The 15,770-nt window shown below is 38.5% G+C and overlaps 2 protein-coding genes across 2 annotated transcripts; one reads left to right on the top strand and one right to left on the bottom strand.

Annotated features, from left to right (window-relative positions):
• Positions 1–5,105: 5,105 nt before the first annotated feature.
• On the top strand, positions 5,106–6,401 carry AK88_00194 (uncharacterized protein; the record flags this gene model as incomplete). Its single annotated transcript, XM_012477845.1, has 1 exon — positions 5,106–6,401. One exon carries the CDS (start codon positions 5,106–5,108, stop codon positions 6,399–6,401), a length of 1,296 nt encoding a protein of 431 aa, XP_012333268.1.
• A 1,039-nt stretch (positions 6,402–7,440) lies between these two features.
• Positions 7,441–13,575, bottom strand: AK88_00193 (uncharacterized protein; the record flags this gene model as incomplete). The annotated part of the gene is made up of 1 exon (XM_012477844.1): positions 7,441–13,575. One exon carries the CDS (start codon positions 13,573–13,575, stop codon positions 7,441–7,443), a length of 6,135 nt encoding a protein of 2,044 aa, XP_012333267.1.
• Positions 13,576–15,770: the final 2,195 nt, after the last annotated feature.

The following is a 15,770-nucleotide window of genomic DNA, read 5'->3' as shown; positions in this document are numbered from 1 at the left end:
TGCCGGCGTGGACACAACTGTTGATACAGGCACAACGGCCGGTACAGATACAACTCCTGATATGGGTACAACGGCCGGGACAGACACAACTGATGTCGGTGTAGTAACAATTGTTGCTGTGGGTGGGGTCTGAACTGTGTAAATCTTCGATGTTGCAACCACGGGCACAGACACGAACGACCTGTAAACAGCCGCGGAATTGGGAACATAAAGCACAGACATCTTTACAAAGGGGATATGCTAAAAATTAAAAAATTGCGATCAAAAGCGGCGCGGCTGTGCAAATTTTGTGTTCCGTAAAAAGGCGTTTAAAAAATGTGATATCTTCGGTTTACTCAAAAATCGTTTGATGGATTCGTACGGTGCACTACTGTTACAATTGTTGGAGGAAAAGAGTTTTAAAGAATAAAATAATGTAAAAAAAAAAAATTACACAAAAATTAAATGTAAATAAAGGGAAAAAAATAAGAAAAACAAAATGGAACAAAAGTGAAGTTAAAAACTGTCTACATTTTTTCATGAATTATTTAATTTGTTAGCTAGCTATTTTTTAAAATTGTGAGGAAGAACAGAAAAAAAAAAAAAAAAAAAAAAAAGACAGCTTTATAACTTTTTTCGTGAGCAAAAGGCTATTCGTTTTATCTCGTTCTAGCAGCTCTGTTGAACAACGGTGTAATTGTGCTCCAAAAGTAACATATACTTTTGACAGCTGTACTTGTTATATGATTCCCCGTATTTCTTTGCTTTCCTTGGTGCAATTAGATACGTAATTTTTTTTTTTTTTTTTCAGACAGTAACAAAAATTGGCTAGTAACATACAGCGAAATGTTTTTCTTTTTTGGCAATTATAGCTGTTAATACGGAAAATTGCAGAAAAAGAAAAAAAAATTATGAACGAGCAAGGTAATTTTGTTATTCTGTTTTTTTTTTTTTTTTTTCTTGTCCTGCTTGTTCATGCCACCGCGTACTGCTGAACTCGGAAAGGTTATTACCAAGAAATTTTAAGCTACATATTTTATAACCACTTGAGCCATAACTCTTGATATTCTAGCAAAATTGACCAGCGCAGAACAAGTTAATCTTAACAACTGCACACATGTGTTTTGTTTAAGGCCACACAGAAAAAAGCTTACATTCGGAATTAAATGTGTTATAATCTAACATGTTAGTTGATTCTTAAAATGGGCAGAGTAAAAAAATTCCACAAAACTCCTTGGATATATATAAGCATGTTTACATGTAAAAAAAAAAAACACACAAGTGCTCATAAGTGTAAAGAGCAAAAATGTAACAAGTGAAAGGAATGCAAACTAAGGAGGCATGTATATACAATATGTTTTTCAAACAAGTAATGGACGCAAATCCATTTACAAAAGCACGATAAGGAAAATTCGATAATTAAGCTTTTCTTGTATATGTAAATATAATAGTAAAGGAAAAAATATAAGCACTTTTTTATGGTCCCGCCTCAAATTGCTTTTCCTCTCCAATAATAGACATCTCGAAAAATATTTAATTGGTTTTCCATAGAATGTTTCCTGAATATTCTTTCCCTGCACCTTGATACTATTTCGAACTGGTTAATATCCCTTCCTAGCACTAATGAAATGTTCATACCTGAGTAACACCCTTTTGTGGACGCACATGAAGACAACATTCACCGACAAGTGCATACTCCTATTACTCTTCATTAAATTTGACTTCATCATTCCCAACATCTATCATATGTCCACATCGAATTTTAAAGGATAACAGTCGTAACGGGCGCGGCGTACGCGTAGCTAAGACATACTTGTTGGGAAGGGATAACCTGAACATTTTTAATAATCGGTATGGTCTGTGGAATCGTGTACACAACTGTTTGTGGCACGACATTGTACGTAGTTGTGTAAACAACTGGCGCAGGATGCACCGTCACCATGGGGGATATCACTGTTGCGAACATTTTCTGAAAGGGGAGAAAGTACACATAAAAAAGTAAGTGTGCCTTGGCGTTGCGTGTATGTTCGTGTAATGTTAATACGTGAGACGTTGTTGGACAATCTGCAATTGCACAACGTAGTGATTTTTACGCGGTTAGATGCATATGTGTATACATATATCTCTTTTTTTTTTTTTTTTTTTGTTTTCTTCTTTTGCTGCTCACTCGATGAATGTTTTACTTAAATAAAGGTAAGAATCTATTCTTATCAGGGCAAAATAAAATTTGGCAAAAAAAATATATGAGCTATTTTGAAAAAAATCTTCGTAGTTTGATGAGTCATCAACTTTTTTTAAAATATGCCAATTTCGCAGGGGCCAATTAAGAATTGTAATAATGTATAATTATCATGCCTATAAAGTTTGAAAGAGAACAAAGTGAGATGAAGTGTCTTTGTTTTGTGAAGGGAGGCCATGGCTAATGGGTTTTCAAAATGAAAATTGCACCTGCGCACGACCAAATCGACGTCACAACTGCGTACACACGAGTGAATATACATATGTGTAAATATACATATGTATTTACGTACACGAACGTGTCTACGCCTTTGCTACAAAGCGGGCTCATGGTGTTTCCACGTGGACAGTCGTCAGCAATATTTAATTTTTGTGAATTAACTTCCGCAGTTGCAATTTAACTGGAATTGATGTTGTTTTTTGCAATTTATTTGTGGGTCTAACAAATTGTTACACGAACAGGTGTTTATAAATGTATGTAATTGTATAATTGTACTGGTATACACTTACGTATGTGTGCGTCATAATTGTACATCCTATTTTCATGCCTTCACGTCCTTTATATACACATGCAAATGCGCAGATGTCCATTTCACATGCACAAATCTGTTCGTCTTTTAAATTTCACTTTCTTTTTTTTTTCTTCATTTTTTTAAATCAAAGCCTTCATTTTCAGAAATAAATGAATGCAGCTTTTTCATTTTTGTCCTTTTTGTTTTCATTATCTGCATGCGCATGTAGATTCTTTTTTATGTCCTGTTGTGAGAAGCTAAAATGGCAGCAGATAAAAAAAATAAAAAACGGGAACATAAATTTTAAAAGTAGCCAGCTAATCCGAACAAAAACAATCTTACATATATAAACTGACATCCCTCCAAAAAAGTTGCAAAAATAGGCGGAGGGAAAATGCAGCTTAGTTTTAGAGGCCACTTTTTCCATAAATTCAAAACAGGGAGTATTATTCCTGTAGAAATGTACCCCTTCGAAAAGGAATCAGTATGTAGTACTCCCACGCAACATACCAAAAAAAAAAAAAAAAAAAAAAGGTTATTTTTTTCCGTGTTTTTATTGTAGTAATTTTTTTGCGTGGGAACCGTCTAAAGGGAATCACCAAATGTGTAAAGGTGACAATCCGCTATTGATTACGTATAACTAGACATGCGACACATTCAGAAAAACGTTAAAGACTTTTTAACTATACGCATGTGGTAGAGGTGTAAACCTACCGATACCTGACTGAGCATAGTGCGCCTAGCTCGTGTGTGTGTAGTTCTTTTAGCAGTCAGTCGAAATTATCGGCACTCTGCTTTTGTCGCACAGGAAATGTCAGAGGTACTTATGTGTATTACACTTATTCTGTGAACAATACGGGGGTGTTGTGTGTACCCCGGTGGAAGCGCATTTTCCTTTTAGCCGTTTTATTATTCCTCGCAGTTAGTGCCTAGCAGAGGATACATTTTTCACTCTGATGTCTGCACGTTTTCAGCTTGTCTGTTCATTTTTTCCATATGGTAAATGTAAAATGGTTAAAAGCGAAAGGATGGTAGCTTCATAGGTTTATTCAAAACAGTACACAACATATTGTAGCACAGTTTGATATGGGAAGCTAAGCATATGTTTTCATTTTAACAAAAGAAATGGCATGTACACAAAGTAATTTCACATAATCCTGTGTGGTGTGGTAAAAATTCAGTTCCCCCTGTCGATAGGGCTACAAATAAATTTCTAATTTAACTATTGTTGCCTTTTTGCGAATGGCTAGTACTTTAATGTTTTTTTTTTTTTTTTCAATTTTTTTTTTTTTTTTTTCAATTTTTCTTTTTATTCTTCATGTTGTTCGTAAAGCGCGAGGGAATTAGCTGCGTTAGGGCAAAAATCCTATTCAGCGCAAATAATGAGAAACTTTTGTAAAATGTGTAAAAAGGGAGGTGCGCCAAAAGGATACTTTAAATGGGGCCGTTCGCAAAGTATAAAAAGTTGGAAATGGAAACACTGGCAAAATTGACAAAATGGTCCAACCGGACCAATTGACCAAACTGGGAAAACTACCAGCATTTTTGTTACACTTCGTGAAATACACCGTGGTCCTGAAGAAACAAACTCCGTTCGTTCCCATTTGAGTACACCACAGGAAGTGTGACGCATATTCCTGCCGACAAAAATCATCGGGAATTTTTTTTTTTTTACTGTCATTTGAACAATGGGAAAAGTGCATAAAGGTGACAATTCTTGGGGAGGTGCTTTACTGTGGAAATACAAAGAGATTAGAGATTCGGGATTTAAAAAATGGTGCCAACATTATCGTGTTATGTATGCATATAAAAAAAAATTTGCACAGCTAGGGGAACAAAGAAAAATAAGCATTTAACAAATGTTAATGTGAGTGCTTAAATCGATGATATGGAAGCAGCTTTTTTCATGGCTTCTTGAGGTATTCTCTTTTTTCTTTCCCTTTTTTTTTTTTTTTTGTCCAAGTTCATCGTATGTATCAACTAAGTCACGATAAGATAATTAACACTTAATTGTGATTATGCTTCCTCCTGGCGGTACATTATGCCACCACCCCTTCCCCAACATGTCGTGTTACTACGAAAAAAAACAAAATAAACAAAATAACCAATTCCTTTTTGTGTTTCCTCTATACAGCACACCCTAAAAAACGTGTTGTGAATTAATGTACTATTTTGTGTACACAAAACTTGGTGGATAATCCAACCCCCACACCACTTCCCCGCAAAAAAAAAGGAAAAAAAAAAAACACAAGTTGGAACGCGCAAACGGGAAGGTAAATACAAAACGATACGTGAAAATATTGATAGGAAGCCAAAACTGCAGTTGCACACACGTGGGTGGATATATACACACGTATCATTCGACGGCTAGCCAAAATGAGGAATGTGGTTCAAAGGTACCTCTGCAGGAAAAACTTTTTCCCCAGTTATTGCACCAAGAGGAACATTTGCACCCTAACTCAGAAGAAAAATCTATCTGCATATAAAATATACACGGACGGGCTTATACATTCAGAATTCTCAACAGAATTAAAAACGACAAATGAAGTGAACAAACTTTCAATATTCCGTGTACTAGATACGGAAGGAAATTTGTTAGACGGTCATAGTGCCCCTTTTGAAGATGAAGAAATAGTCAACCTATACAAACAGATGGTTGAGTTTTCAATATGGGATGAAATTTTTTATGGCATTCAAAGACAAGGAAGAATTTCGTTTTATATTGTAAATGATGGAGAAGAAGGGATCCAATTTGGGTTAGGTAAAGTTCTGACTCCAGATGACCACCTATATTGTCAATATAGAGAAACAGGAATTTTACTGTCCAGGGGATTTGATTATTCTGATATTGTTAATCAACTGTTTGGGAATAAATTTGATGAGGGGAAAGGAAGACAAATGTGTATTTGCTACACTAGTAAGAAATTAAACATACACACCATTACAACTCCTTTAGCATCTCAATTATCTCATGCTGCCGGTTGTGGTTATGCATTGAAATTGAAAAATCAAAAAGCTGTTGCTGCTACATTTTGTGGAGATGGTTCTTCCTCGGAAGGAGATTTTTATGCCGCTCTAAATTTTGCAGCCGTAAGAGAATCGCAAACCATGTTTATTTGCAAAAATAATCTCTATGCTATATCTACTTCTATAAAAGATCAGTACAGAGGGGATGGTATTGCTCCTAGGGCATTAGCTTTAGGTATAGAATCCGTTAGGGTTGATGGAAATGATTTATTCGCTACCTATTTAGCTGCAAAAAAAATGAGGGAAATTTGCACTGAACAGTCTAAACCGGTCTTTATGGAATTTATGGCCTACAGATATGGCCACCATAGTACCTCGGATGATTCTACCCTATACAGACCAAAGGAAGAAAATGATGCTTGGAAAAAGGATGGGGTTCATCCAATAAGCAGACTATTCCTTTACTTAAAGAATAAAAAATTGTACACAGATGAGGATGACCAATTGCACAGAAAAGCCGTCAAAGAAAAAGTCCTCAAGGAATTGAAAAAACATGAAAGCATTAAAAGATACAACATTGTAGGTGGCCTCTTTGAAAATGTGTACCATGAGGAAGACTGGAATTTAAAAGAGCAAAGAGAAAACTTTGAGCAATTTTTCAAGCAACATAAAAGCTATTACGACACCTCCAAGTTTGAAAACTAGTTGGGCTTCTCACCTTGGGGCACCTGCGCAAGCGCCAGTATAGAGGTTTCGCTTGTGTATCATTTTCTTCACCTTTTTGCGTGGGATTAAAAGAGACGAGGTTCGCGGACACTGCGCACCCAGAATGTACGTGCGTAATGTCTGCACCTTTTTCGCCTCAACCAGTTGCAAAGTGGTTCCTCCAAAAATCACTTTGCTGACTTAATGATTTAGGAAGAACAAACAGAGCATGCTCACCTAGCATTTATTGTTCTCCCTTAATCACACTAAACAACTTTTTTTTTACACACTCTTGTGTTGCAATCAATGTGCTCCCAACTATTTGCCCTTTTATGAACAATAACGGCAAAGTGGTGGCATCAAATGGATTTAAAAAAAAAAAAATATATGCGATTCTGTACAAAACGTACCACATCAGAGGCACACAATGAAGCGAGTGCCCTCGTGTAGTTGTGAACAATTCAGGTGCAAACATCGAACAACAGATTCCCCATTCAAATGTGCTCCAGTATGTGCATGCAGTAGTATGCACTGCTAGTACATATTGTATGTTATGAACCCTTTTATGCTACAGGATGGAAAATAATTGGGTGCAAATGTAGACAGACAATTTGCATGCCCACAAAGCTGCGAAAATGTTTAAGACAGTTCGGAAAAAAAAACAAAAACAAAAACAATAACGCTTCTCCATAAGCACACACAGCTTAGTGTCGAACAAGGGTAACATATTACTACCAGTCTAAAGAAGACTGTGCGCTAATTTCCACTAAATGGGTACACTGTGAAACATCCACATATTATTTACAAAAAAAATGAAAAAAGCTCTTGAGAACAAAACAGGGTTACGCCAAGAGGCGCGTGTAAGCTCTGTGTAAAGTGTATGCATCCACCTGGACAACTTTCCTCATCCTAGGGCATCCATCCGTGGGAAGCCAGTCGAAGGCATGGAACCGATGGAGAAACTGCTGCCCTGTCGGTTTCTCCGCCTGTCGGACCGATCGTGTGGAAGGTATCCCAGGCGCTACTCCCCAACATATATTTAGCCATTCCTCTTCGATGGACGTTGCTTTCTTCCAGCTTCTGAATTACCATCCTCACTAGCATTTTCCCGATGAGCCATCATACCAAAGGGTAACATCGATTGGACATATTTGTAGTACGAATTATTCTCCTTCCTGGTGTCGGACATGTACCCCCGCGAAATGTGAGAGTCCTTCGCATCGGACAACGAGGAATAAGCGCCCTTGCTGTTACTACACGAGAGCTTCACATCTGACTTTGACTTAAAACTTGATAACCTAACAATGTCCAACGAGTTTGAGGAACTTGCGTCCCTCTTTCGACTCCCTTTTTTAGAACACCTTGCATTTCTTGAACTTCCTGAGCTTTTCTTTTTGTTTAAAAATTTCCTCGAACTGTTTTTCTTTAATTTGTGGTCCCGTTCATCAAGGTATAAGCTACTGTACATGCTGTCGCCCAACTTCCTGTCCATGCCACTTACGGAGCTCATCACCTCTCCATCGATTTCTTCGTTCTCATGAAAGTGGTACACACTCTTCACGTAATTGCTTAGGTTGTCTGAGGAAAACGACAAGCTAGGCGATTTCACTCCACGCCGCGCATTCCTCGAATCCAGCTTCGCCCCCTTGTCTTTTTTCCTTTCTTTGTTCTTTACACCCGCAACCTTTCTCCCCCCGTCAATTTTTCCACTTGGGTTTTTCTTTTCCCCTGTTGCTTCTTTACTCCCTTTCCCTGAAAACCGCTCCTCATATGTGATATTCTCAGATGAGGCGCTATCGCCCGAATTTCCGCTTCCTCCTGAGATCTCCTGATTAGACATGCTGTAACCAAAGCGCGGCGAATTCTTCTCGTCCCTAGGGCTGCTCTTATCCGGAAGACTTTCGCCCAGATAATTATCCCCCTTTTTACTGTTACCACTGCTATACGGTGTATTCGTCAAAGGGTTTACTTGTGACTCGTTTTTTTTTACCTCCTTCGTGATGTTTTCATTGGATGCACTTATACTGTTTGCAGTTTCGATGCGACTGATAATACGCATGGGGAGAATTGTCTTCCCACTTGACTTTATCTCTCCGTCCTTCTGCTTCTGCGTCTGCTTCTGCGTTTGCTTCTGCGTCTGCTTCTGCGTTTGCTTCTGCATCTGCTGCTGTTGCTCCTGCTTCGCTGCACCGTTCGTAGTCTCATCATTCTTGTTTACCTCCATTTCGGTGGAGCTCTTTTTCTTCTCCTTCAGTTTGTTTATATAGGAATATAACTTATCCACCTGATTACTCATTTTGCGTTTGGCGAGGCCCTCCCCTATTTTATTATTGAGGTCACTACTTAGCATGAAGCTCTTCGACATAAACATTTTCCCATATGCACTCACCCCTTTGGACCCCACCTCTTCGTCATCCTTGCCTAATATTTCTTCATCAATATGCTCATCATTATTTTCGTTGGAAGCGACACTAGGTGCACTCTTCAGAATCATTTCGCCCATATGCGTGGATATTTCTTTGGACTTCTTTTTCGATGGCTTAAAGCTAAACTTTCCCAAGTTCTTAAAGAATTTATTAAATTTATTTTTTTTATTTCCTTTTTTCATGGAACCTAGGCTCGAGAACTTGTCGTATTCCTTGTCCCCTTCCTCTACCTCCTCTTCTTCCTCATCATGTGAGTAGTACGAAATGTCTGATTGGGTAATGGAGTTTTTTTTTTTGTGTCCATTTCTGGGTTCCCCCTCGTGTTCGTGATTTTTCCGTATCTTTTCTCCTCCCTCCGTTTGGTCACCCACTCCGATCTCGTGTGCTACATCCTGCGCGTTTACACTACCTGCACCGTAACTGCTACTCTCCCTTTTGTGATCCCCCAGTGCAACTGACCCATCGTCCACAAACGAACTTGCCTTCTTATTTACCACATTGGACGTTTGCTTCGAATTTTTTCCTACACTCATCGCGTAGTCTTCCACAAATGAGTACACCCTATTTAACTCACTTGCTTTAGTGTTTGACATGCCAGGTGTGCCTTTTTCCATGTGATCGTTAATCTGGCTCACCAATGCGTGTTCTGCTCCCTTAGCTTTGCCATTTTTAGTGGGTTCGTTTTTTCCTTCGTGCGCACCTGCTCCTTTCCTTTGTTGCTTCCGTGCTTGGTTATCTTTTTGCTTTTCCTGCTTGGATTCTTCCTTCCCTCCATCCTTCACCATCTTCAGTCTTTTCCTCTTGCCCATATCACAGCTAATATCCGACTTGGCCAGCAGTTCGCAACTGTGTTCCATGTCTAGTTCATCAATTGACAAGATGTTTTCCTCACCTTCTTCCAAGTGTAGATGGTCCCCCACTTCCTTTTCTAAAATTCTGTATTCGAATGCTCCGTCAAATTTGTATTCTTCCTCATCAGAGGAGGACTGTCGATCCGAAGCAATGTCACTTTGATCTAGGTTTCCCTTTTCCTGTGTTGACTTGTTCGTATTCTTTTTGCCCTCCCCTGTGGTGGTGTCTTCCTTACCCTTTGCGCGTTTCTCCTTTTTGTCCCCCTTTGCGGACGAGTCCGACGAAGATTCATCACTGTCGGAGGACTCCTCCTTGCTTTTTTTTTTCCTGTTCAGATAAAAAATCTTTTTAAAAGTACTCATGTTACTCTTTTTGTTTTTTTTTTTCTTTTTCTTTTTGTTATCGTTACTTGAATCCACAATTTTGGAAAACTCCATGGGGTATTCATCTTCATTCTGTGAGCTGTTCGACTTGGATTTGGATTTGGCCGCTGATTCGGAGCTACCCGACTTGCTTCCGGAGCTCTTTTTCTTTATATCACTTTTGAAGAAAAAGAAGCTGTCGAAGAAGGAGCCGTTGTTTTCTTTTTTGTTTATGCTTGACCGTCCTATGCGTACACCGGAGGAGCTGGAACTGCTGCTACGGTGGGACTCGCTCTTTTTCTCAGAGGGGCTTTTTCCACTACGCGATTCGCATACTACGTGGGAGCCGGTCCTAACTGGTGAATCAGTATGCAAGTACGAATCGTTATAAATGTAGGAGTTGTTTACCCTATCGGGGTGGGTATTAGGGACCTCTTCCTTGACGCTATCTTTGTCGTTGTTCACATTGGTATGCGTGTCCATCTTCACACAGGCGTCCCCCTTGTTTGCGTTGTCTCCATATTCCACAATCATTTGCTCCTTCAAATTAGTCGGTTCCTTCACCGACGTGGAGCCCCTCTTCTTCTGAGTAGACTCCTCATTCTCCGTCTTCAGATTAGTGCCGTCTTTAGCATTATTCTGTTTGTTCGTTTTCTTATTAAAGCTGTAAATCAAGGACTGCATATACCCCTTTTTTTTATTTGCATGTTTAGTACCCTCCGTGTTCGTAATGGAGTTTTTTTTCTCCTCCCCTTGTGTCAAGTTGGCCTCTTCATCATCACTAATCTTTTCTCCATATACATTGTACTTTTTGAATAATGAACTAATTTTTTTGTTTTCCCCTTGTGCACTTAATATCCTTGAATACAAATCTTGGTAACACATAGAGCTCCTCTCGTAATCCAATATCACATCATAAATACTTTTACTAATGATATTATTTGATGTACAATTTTTTGCAAGTTTTTTTTCCATGTCGCATAGCTTTAAATTCATTAGGCCTTTCATGCGTCCACACCACAATTCTTTTATTTTCTTGTTTATACATTTTTCCATGTATTTTTTTTTCTCCTCCTTCAGCTTCTCTAAGTCCACATTGCTACTTATGTATTCCCTCTGAAGCTTCAAATCTATCCACTGCCATTTGGAACAGTCTTTGATCCACTTTTCAAACAACTTAAAACTTCCCCACTTGTCGTTTAAAAAGGCCTCCAGCTTCTGTAGGTTTTCCTTGCTGGATACTATTTCGAATCCGCTGTACTCCATTCTGTTTCCCCCCCGATCTGCCACACCATTGCGGTCTGTAAAATGAATGGCGGTAGAGGCAGTTACTCCGTTGGAAGGGGTAGATATAGGGTTTTTCATGTCATGCCCACTGTCCAGGTAAACACTCCGCACAGGGTCAATATGCCCCCTTTCAATCAGCTCACCATTTTGCACGTCCATACGATAAGGTGCTGTGAACCCACCAGCTTGACTGTTCCACCCCACGGGTTGCGTAATATGAGAGTTGCAGTCCATCTTCTCCACAAGGAATACATCTCCCCTACGAAAATCATTACGCCCAATTCGATACTGCGCATAGGAGTTGTTCCCCACTACCGGGTTATCATTCGCTTGCTCCGTAAAGTTACCGAAGCTTCTCACTGTATCTAGTCCATTACAGAATAGGGGGCATTCCTGAGCAACGTCCCTCATTAGATTATTACTGCTGTTTTGCATCATGCGACCATCACGCTTTACATAAATATTATAACGATGCCCATTTGCGTGATATTCATTTCTAACCCCTGCAGAAGTGGCCTCACCATTATAATTGTTCACGTCGTCCGAGTAAATCCCCCCCTTTGTTGCCTTCAAATTGGGCACATAAGAATACGGCTGTTGAGTTGTCTTCGTTGAATAACACACATCTAGGGGAGCGGTGTGTGAAACGACTTTGTGGGTTCTAAAATTGGAGTAGTTCCTCCCGGGCACATCTCCAACCACATAGGAATGATTCAAAATGGTGGTAGACGGTGGATAATTTAGCTGCTGTTCTGAATTTATCAAGTAGGTCTTGTCCACACCCCCACCAGTATGATCACCAAATGTTACATTCTTATTCATCATTTGGGGTGGAGCCATATGGTTATCCTTCCTTGCGCTGCTTAAAACGCAGAAATTTTTAAACTTGTTTTGGTTTACTCCCTTCTCATGGGTGCTTCCCCCCTCGACATGCACACAATCGTATAAGGAGAAAAAGCTATTCAAATCCTTCTGATATTCTGGACACATGATCCCCTTCTTCCTCAGCTCCGTTTCATATTTGGCATTTTTTTCATTCGTGGGATATATCTCACTTGGATGTGGCAATGTGCACACGTCATTTATAGCATCAAAAATTATATGAACAATATTTTTTTTCAAGTTGTGGATATCATCGTTCACATTTTTTACTTCGTCATAGTAGGACTGTACCTCTTCCTCTAGGCAGTACTTAAGCTGCTTGTATAGAAAGCTCAACATAGTTTTTGCAAATGTGAGCTCGCCATTTGTATCCACAACTTTTTTCATTTCATCTAATTTGTTGTATACAATTTTTCTTATCAAGGAATTAAATTTCTTCGTGTCATATACGCATAGAATTAGCTCCTTCAATTTTGTGTTGATATATTTAAATTTTAAAAGATCTAATGTTATGTGATTTAAAATTATTTTATTTATATCATCCTTCACGGTGCTGTCTTCTAGCATATCGTACTTTGTTCTTAATTTATTCTTCCGGATGTCTTCTATAAGTATGTCAATTATTTCATTCTGGAAAAGGAGTATATATTTCAAATCATCATATATTCTTTTTACATTTCCCTTTTTCTTAATTTTGTCTATATCTATTTTTATTTTTTCGATTTCTCTTTTTAAATCTTCATGTGGTTCAAAATTGTAATTTTTGTCATCGTCCTTCTCCTTATTCGATTTTTCTCCACTTTTCTGCTTTCCTTCAAGTTTGTTCTCCTTGTCATTTTTAATCTCCTCAATGGAAGAGATTTTTTTTTTTTTTTTTTTTACTTTCATTTTTTTTTTACTCTCTCTTGACATTTTCTTGTCTGCTTTTTTATTCTTTTTCTTTGATTCGCCCGTGTGTGATTTTTCCACATGCTTGTCATTCCTTGGGCTGCGTTCCTCCACGATTTTATCGGACGTATCATCGCATCTGTTTAGCTCACTGAAGGAGAGGTAATATTTATCTTCGTCTACATTTTCAGGATTGGTAAGCACACAATTCGAGTCGTAAATTTTCGAAACCGTGTCTTCCATTTCTTGTGATTTTTTCTTCTTCTTAAAAATTTGCATAAAATTGTTTTTCTTCGGGAGTTTTTTTTCCTTATGGTCACTGGAGGAGGGCTCCTTCACTTCTTCGCTCTCCCTTTCCGGTTCGTTCTCTCCATCATCCTCCATCTGGGCAATGGCGTTCGAGCTGTCCAGCCCGTTCATCTCGTTCATTTCCTTAATTTCCTTTTCGTACACATTCTCCGTTCTGAAAAAAAACATGTTCACGTATGTGGGTAGATGTACGTGTGGTGTATGTTAACCGTCCCTGTGCGCACGGACAGACGGCTGACTCATATCATGAATTGTTCAATAGCCAGTCAGCACAAGTGTGTGGGGGTGAGGGTAGATAATCCACTTGCGCAAATGTAAACATACGAGCGTACACACATATGTATAAAATAAGGGGGGGATGTGTCATTAAAATAATGCTTGCGATAATCTACGCCATTTCTTTATGGGGAAAAAAGCAGGCGTAATTGTGGACCCCTTCGAAAAACTATCTCAAGTAAAAGTCATACAAAAAAAAAAATACTCCCTCACAGTAGACGTCAAAAGCAAAAAAAGAATAAAAACGTAAACACTCTCTGATGCCCGTATCATGTTGCTCATGTAGGAAGTAATAAGACTCCACAATTTGCGTAAAAGGTAATACTTAAACGCAAAGTGTGGGGTTCAGTTGCGGACGGGTATTATGACAAGCAAAAACGGTAGCTTTTCATTTTTATTCTTTGTTTTTTTTTTTTTTTTTACTTTATTTTAATAATATTATTTTATTCCTTCATTTTGTCTCTTCCTCGTGTGAAGTTCTACCAAGCGATACTTAGTAGTAAACAATGCACTGGAAGTGCCTTATACCAAGGGCACGCTCATTACACCTGCGTGGCACAATTAAAATAGTTGTCCCTTCTTCCCCTGTGATACTCATTTTTTTTTTTTTTTTTTTCGCAATACTTCCTACGTAGTACGTAATGAGCGCACCGCATGGTACATGTGAACCTTGTCCAAAGCGCCCCTTTTAATAATACATGTGAGAGAGCCAGGTTCCTGTCTCTTCATCAAGACAAGACTACATAAGTTGTGAATACACTTACATGCACTTAAATGTCGTTTTGTCGTCCAATCGCATAACGTTCACAAAGAGCAACCTGGTTACACTTCCTCCAACACGTATCTAAGACCATTTTGTGGCAACATCTACATAGCGCGTTGATGTGTACTTATAAAGGCACTTTAATATCCACACACACGATACTTGCACAACAAGTAGCTGCACAGGATGAACACCCTCCCCCATTTGGTACTACATAACACTTAAACGTTGTAGTTGTACTTATTGTTTTTTTTTTCTGATTTTTTTTTTTTTTTTTTTTTCTTACATGTCGCTTGTGCCGGAAACATCTTGAGTCTTCCTGGAGGTACCTAAGTTCAGCGAGTAGCTCATTATAATTGGTTTTTATTATTTTTTTTCCCCCCCTTCTTTGTGTGTTTTGTGTTCATGTAGGTTTATGTGTGCTCACAAAGTTGTTGCTTGGGTACGGCAATTTGAAGAACAATTTAATTCCTCCTTGGGCCTCTCTTAAGCATAAACCACAAAAGTAAAACACAGCTTCGTTTAGCGGTAACGTAGGGAGTTTTTTAATTCTCATAAGGTAGGAATATATATATATATATATATGTACGTTGCTAACTCGTGACATATGTTATTTTCCCACCATTTTGAAGCTATAATTATTGGCAGGAAAAATCAAACACAAGTGCAGTTTTTGTTGCTTTGCTCGTTTCGCTTTTTTCTCTTTTCTACTGTGCGTAGAAAAACGTTCCCCCCCACTAAAAGTTTTGAACTGCTGTGCTGAAACGTTGTAAGTTCAGTTAATTTTTGCGAAAAAGGGGGTACAAGGGCGCACAGTCTGGGCAACACAAATTAGTGAAGAAATATTTTTGACGCAGCGGTCTTTCGCGGGTCAAGAGCGAACACATCGGGAAAAAGCTTCACAAACAGGCCAAACGCAATCAGCGTGAACAAAATTGAGAAAATTATACAAAACACACAAATGTGAGGTAATTATACAAGTTTTGCAAAACCGTTCCCAAATGCTGCGAAATTATTCTAGCACATTTTTTTCCACGCATGCTAAAAGTGTACGCTTCGCGCCCAGACGGCTAAAAACGCCAATATGGTCACCCGGTTTAACCACATTTGGTGAAATTTGTGACACAGCAAAACAACAGTTCTGTGTGTTTACCATAACTCTGTTTTAAATCTCTTTCCTTAATCTACGCTTGAATTTTTGTTTTTGACAACTGCAGACCTTTACATTTGATTCGTACACATGTACAAAAATATGTGCAATGGATGCGCATAAATAGCCGTTGTTGTTTTTTTTTTTTTTTTTTTTTTTTTTTTTTTTTTTTTT

The sequence above is a fragment of the Plasmodium fragile genome (assembly GCF_000956335.1).
Source record: "Plasmodium fragile strain nilgiri unplaced genomic scaffold supercont1.2, whole genome shotgun sequence".
Taxonomy (NCBI): domain Eukaryota; phylum Apicomplexa; class Aconoidasida; order Haemosporida; family Plasmodiidae; genus Plasmodium; species Plasmodium fragile.
The sequence above is the reverse complement of the archived record's forward strand: the minus strand, read 5'-3'. Positions and strand labels throughout refer to the sequence as shown.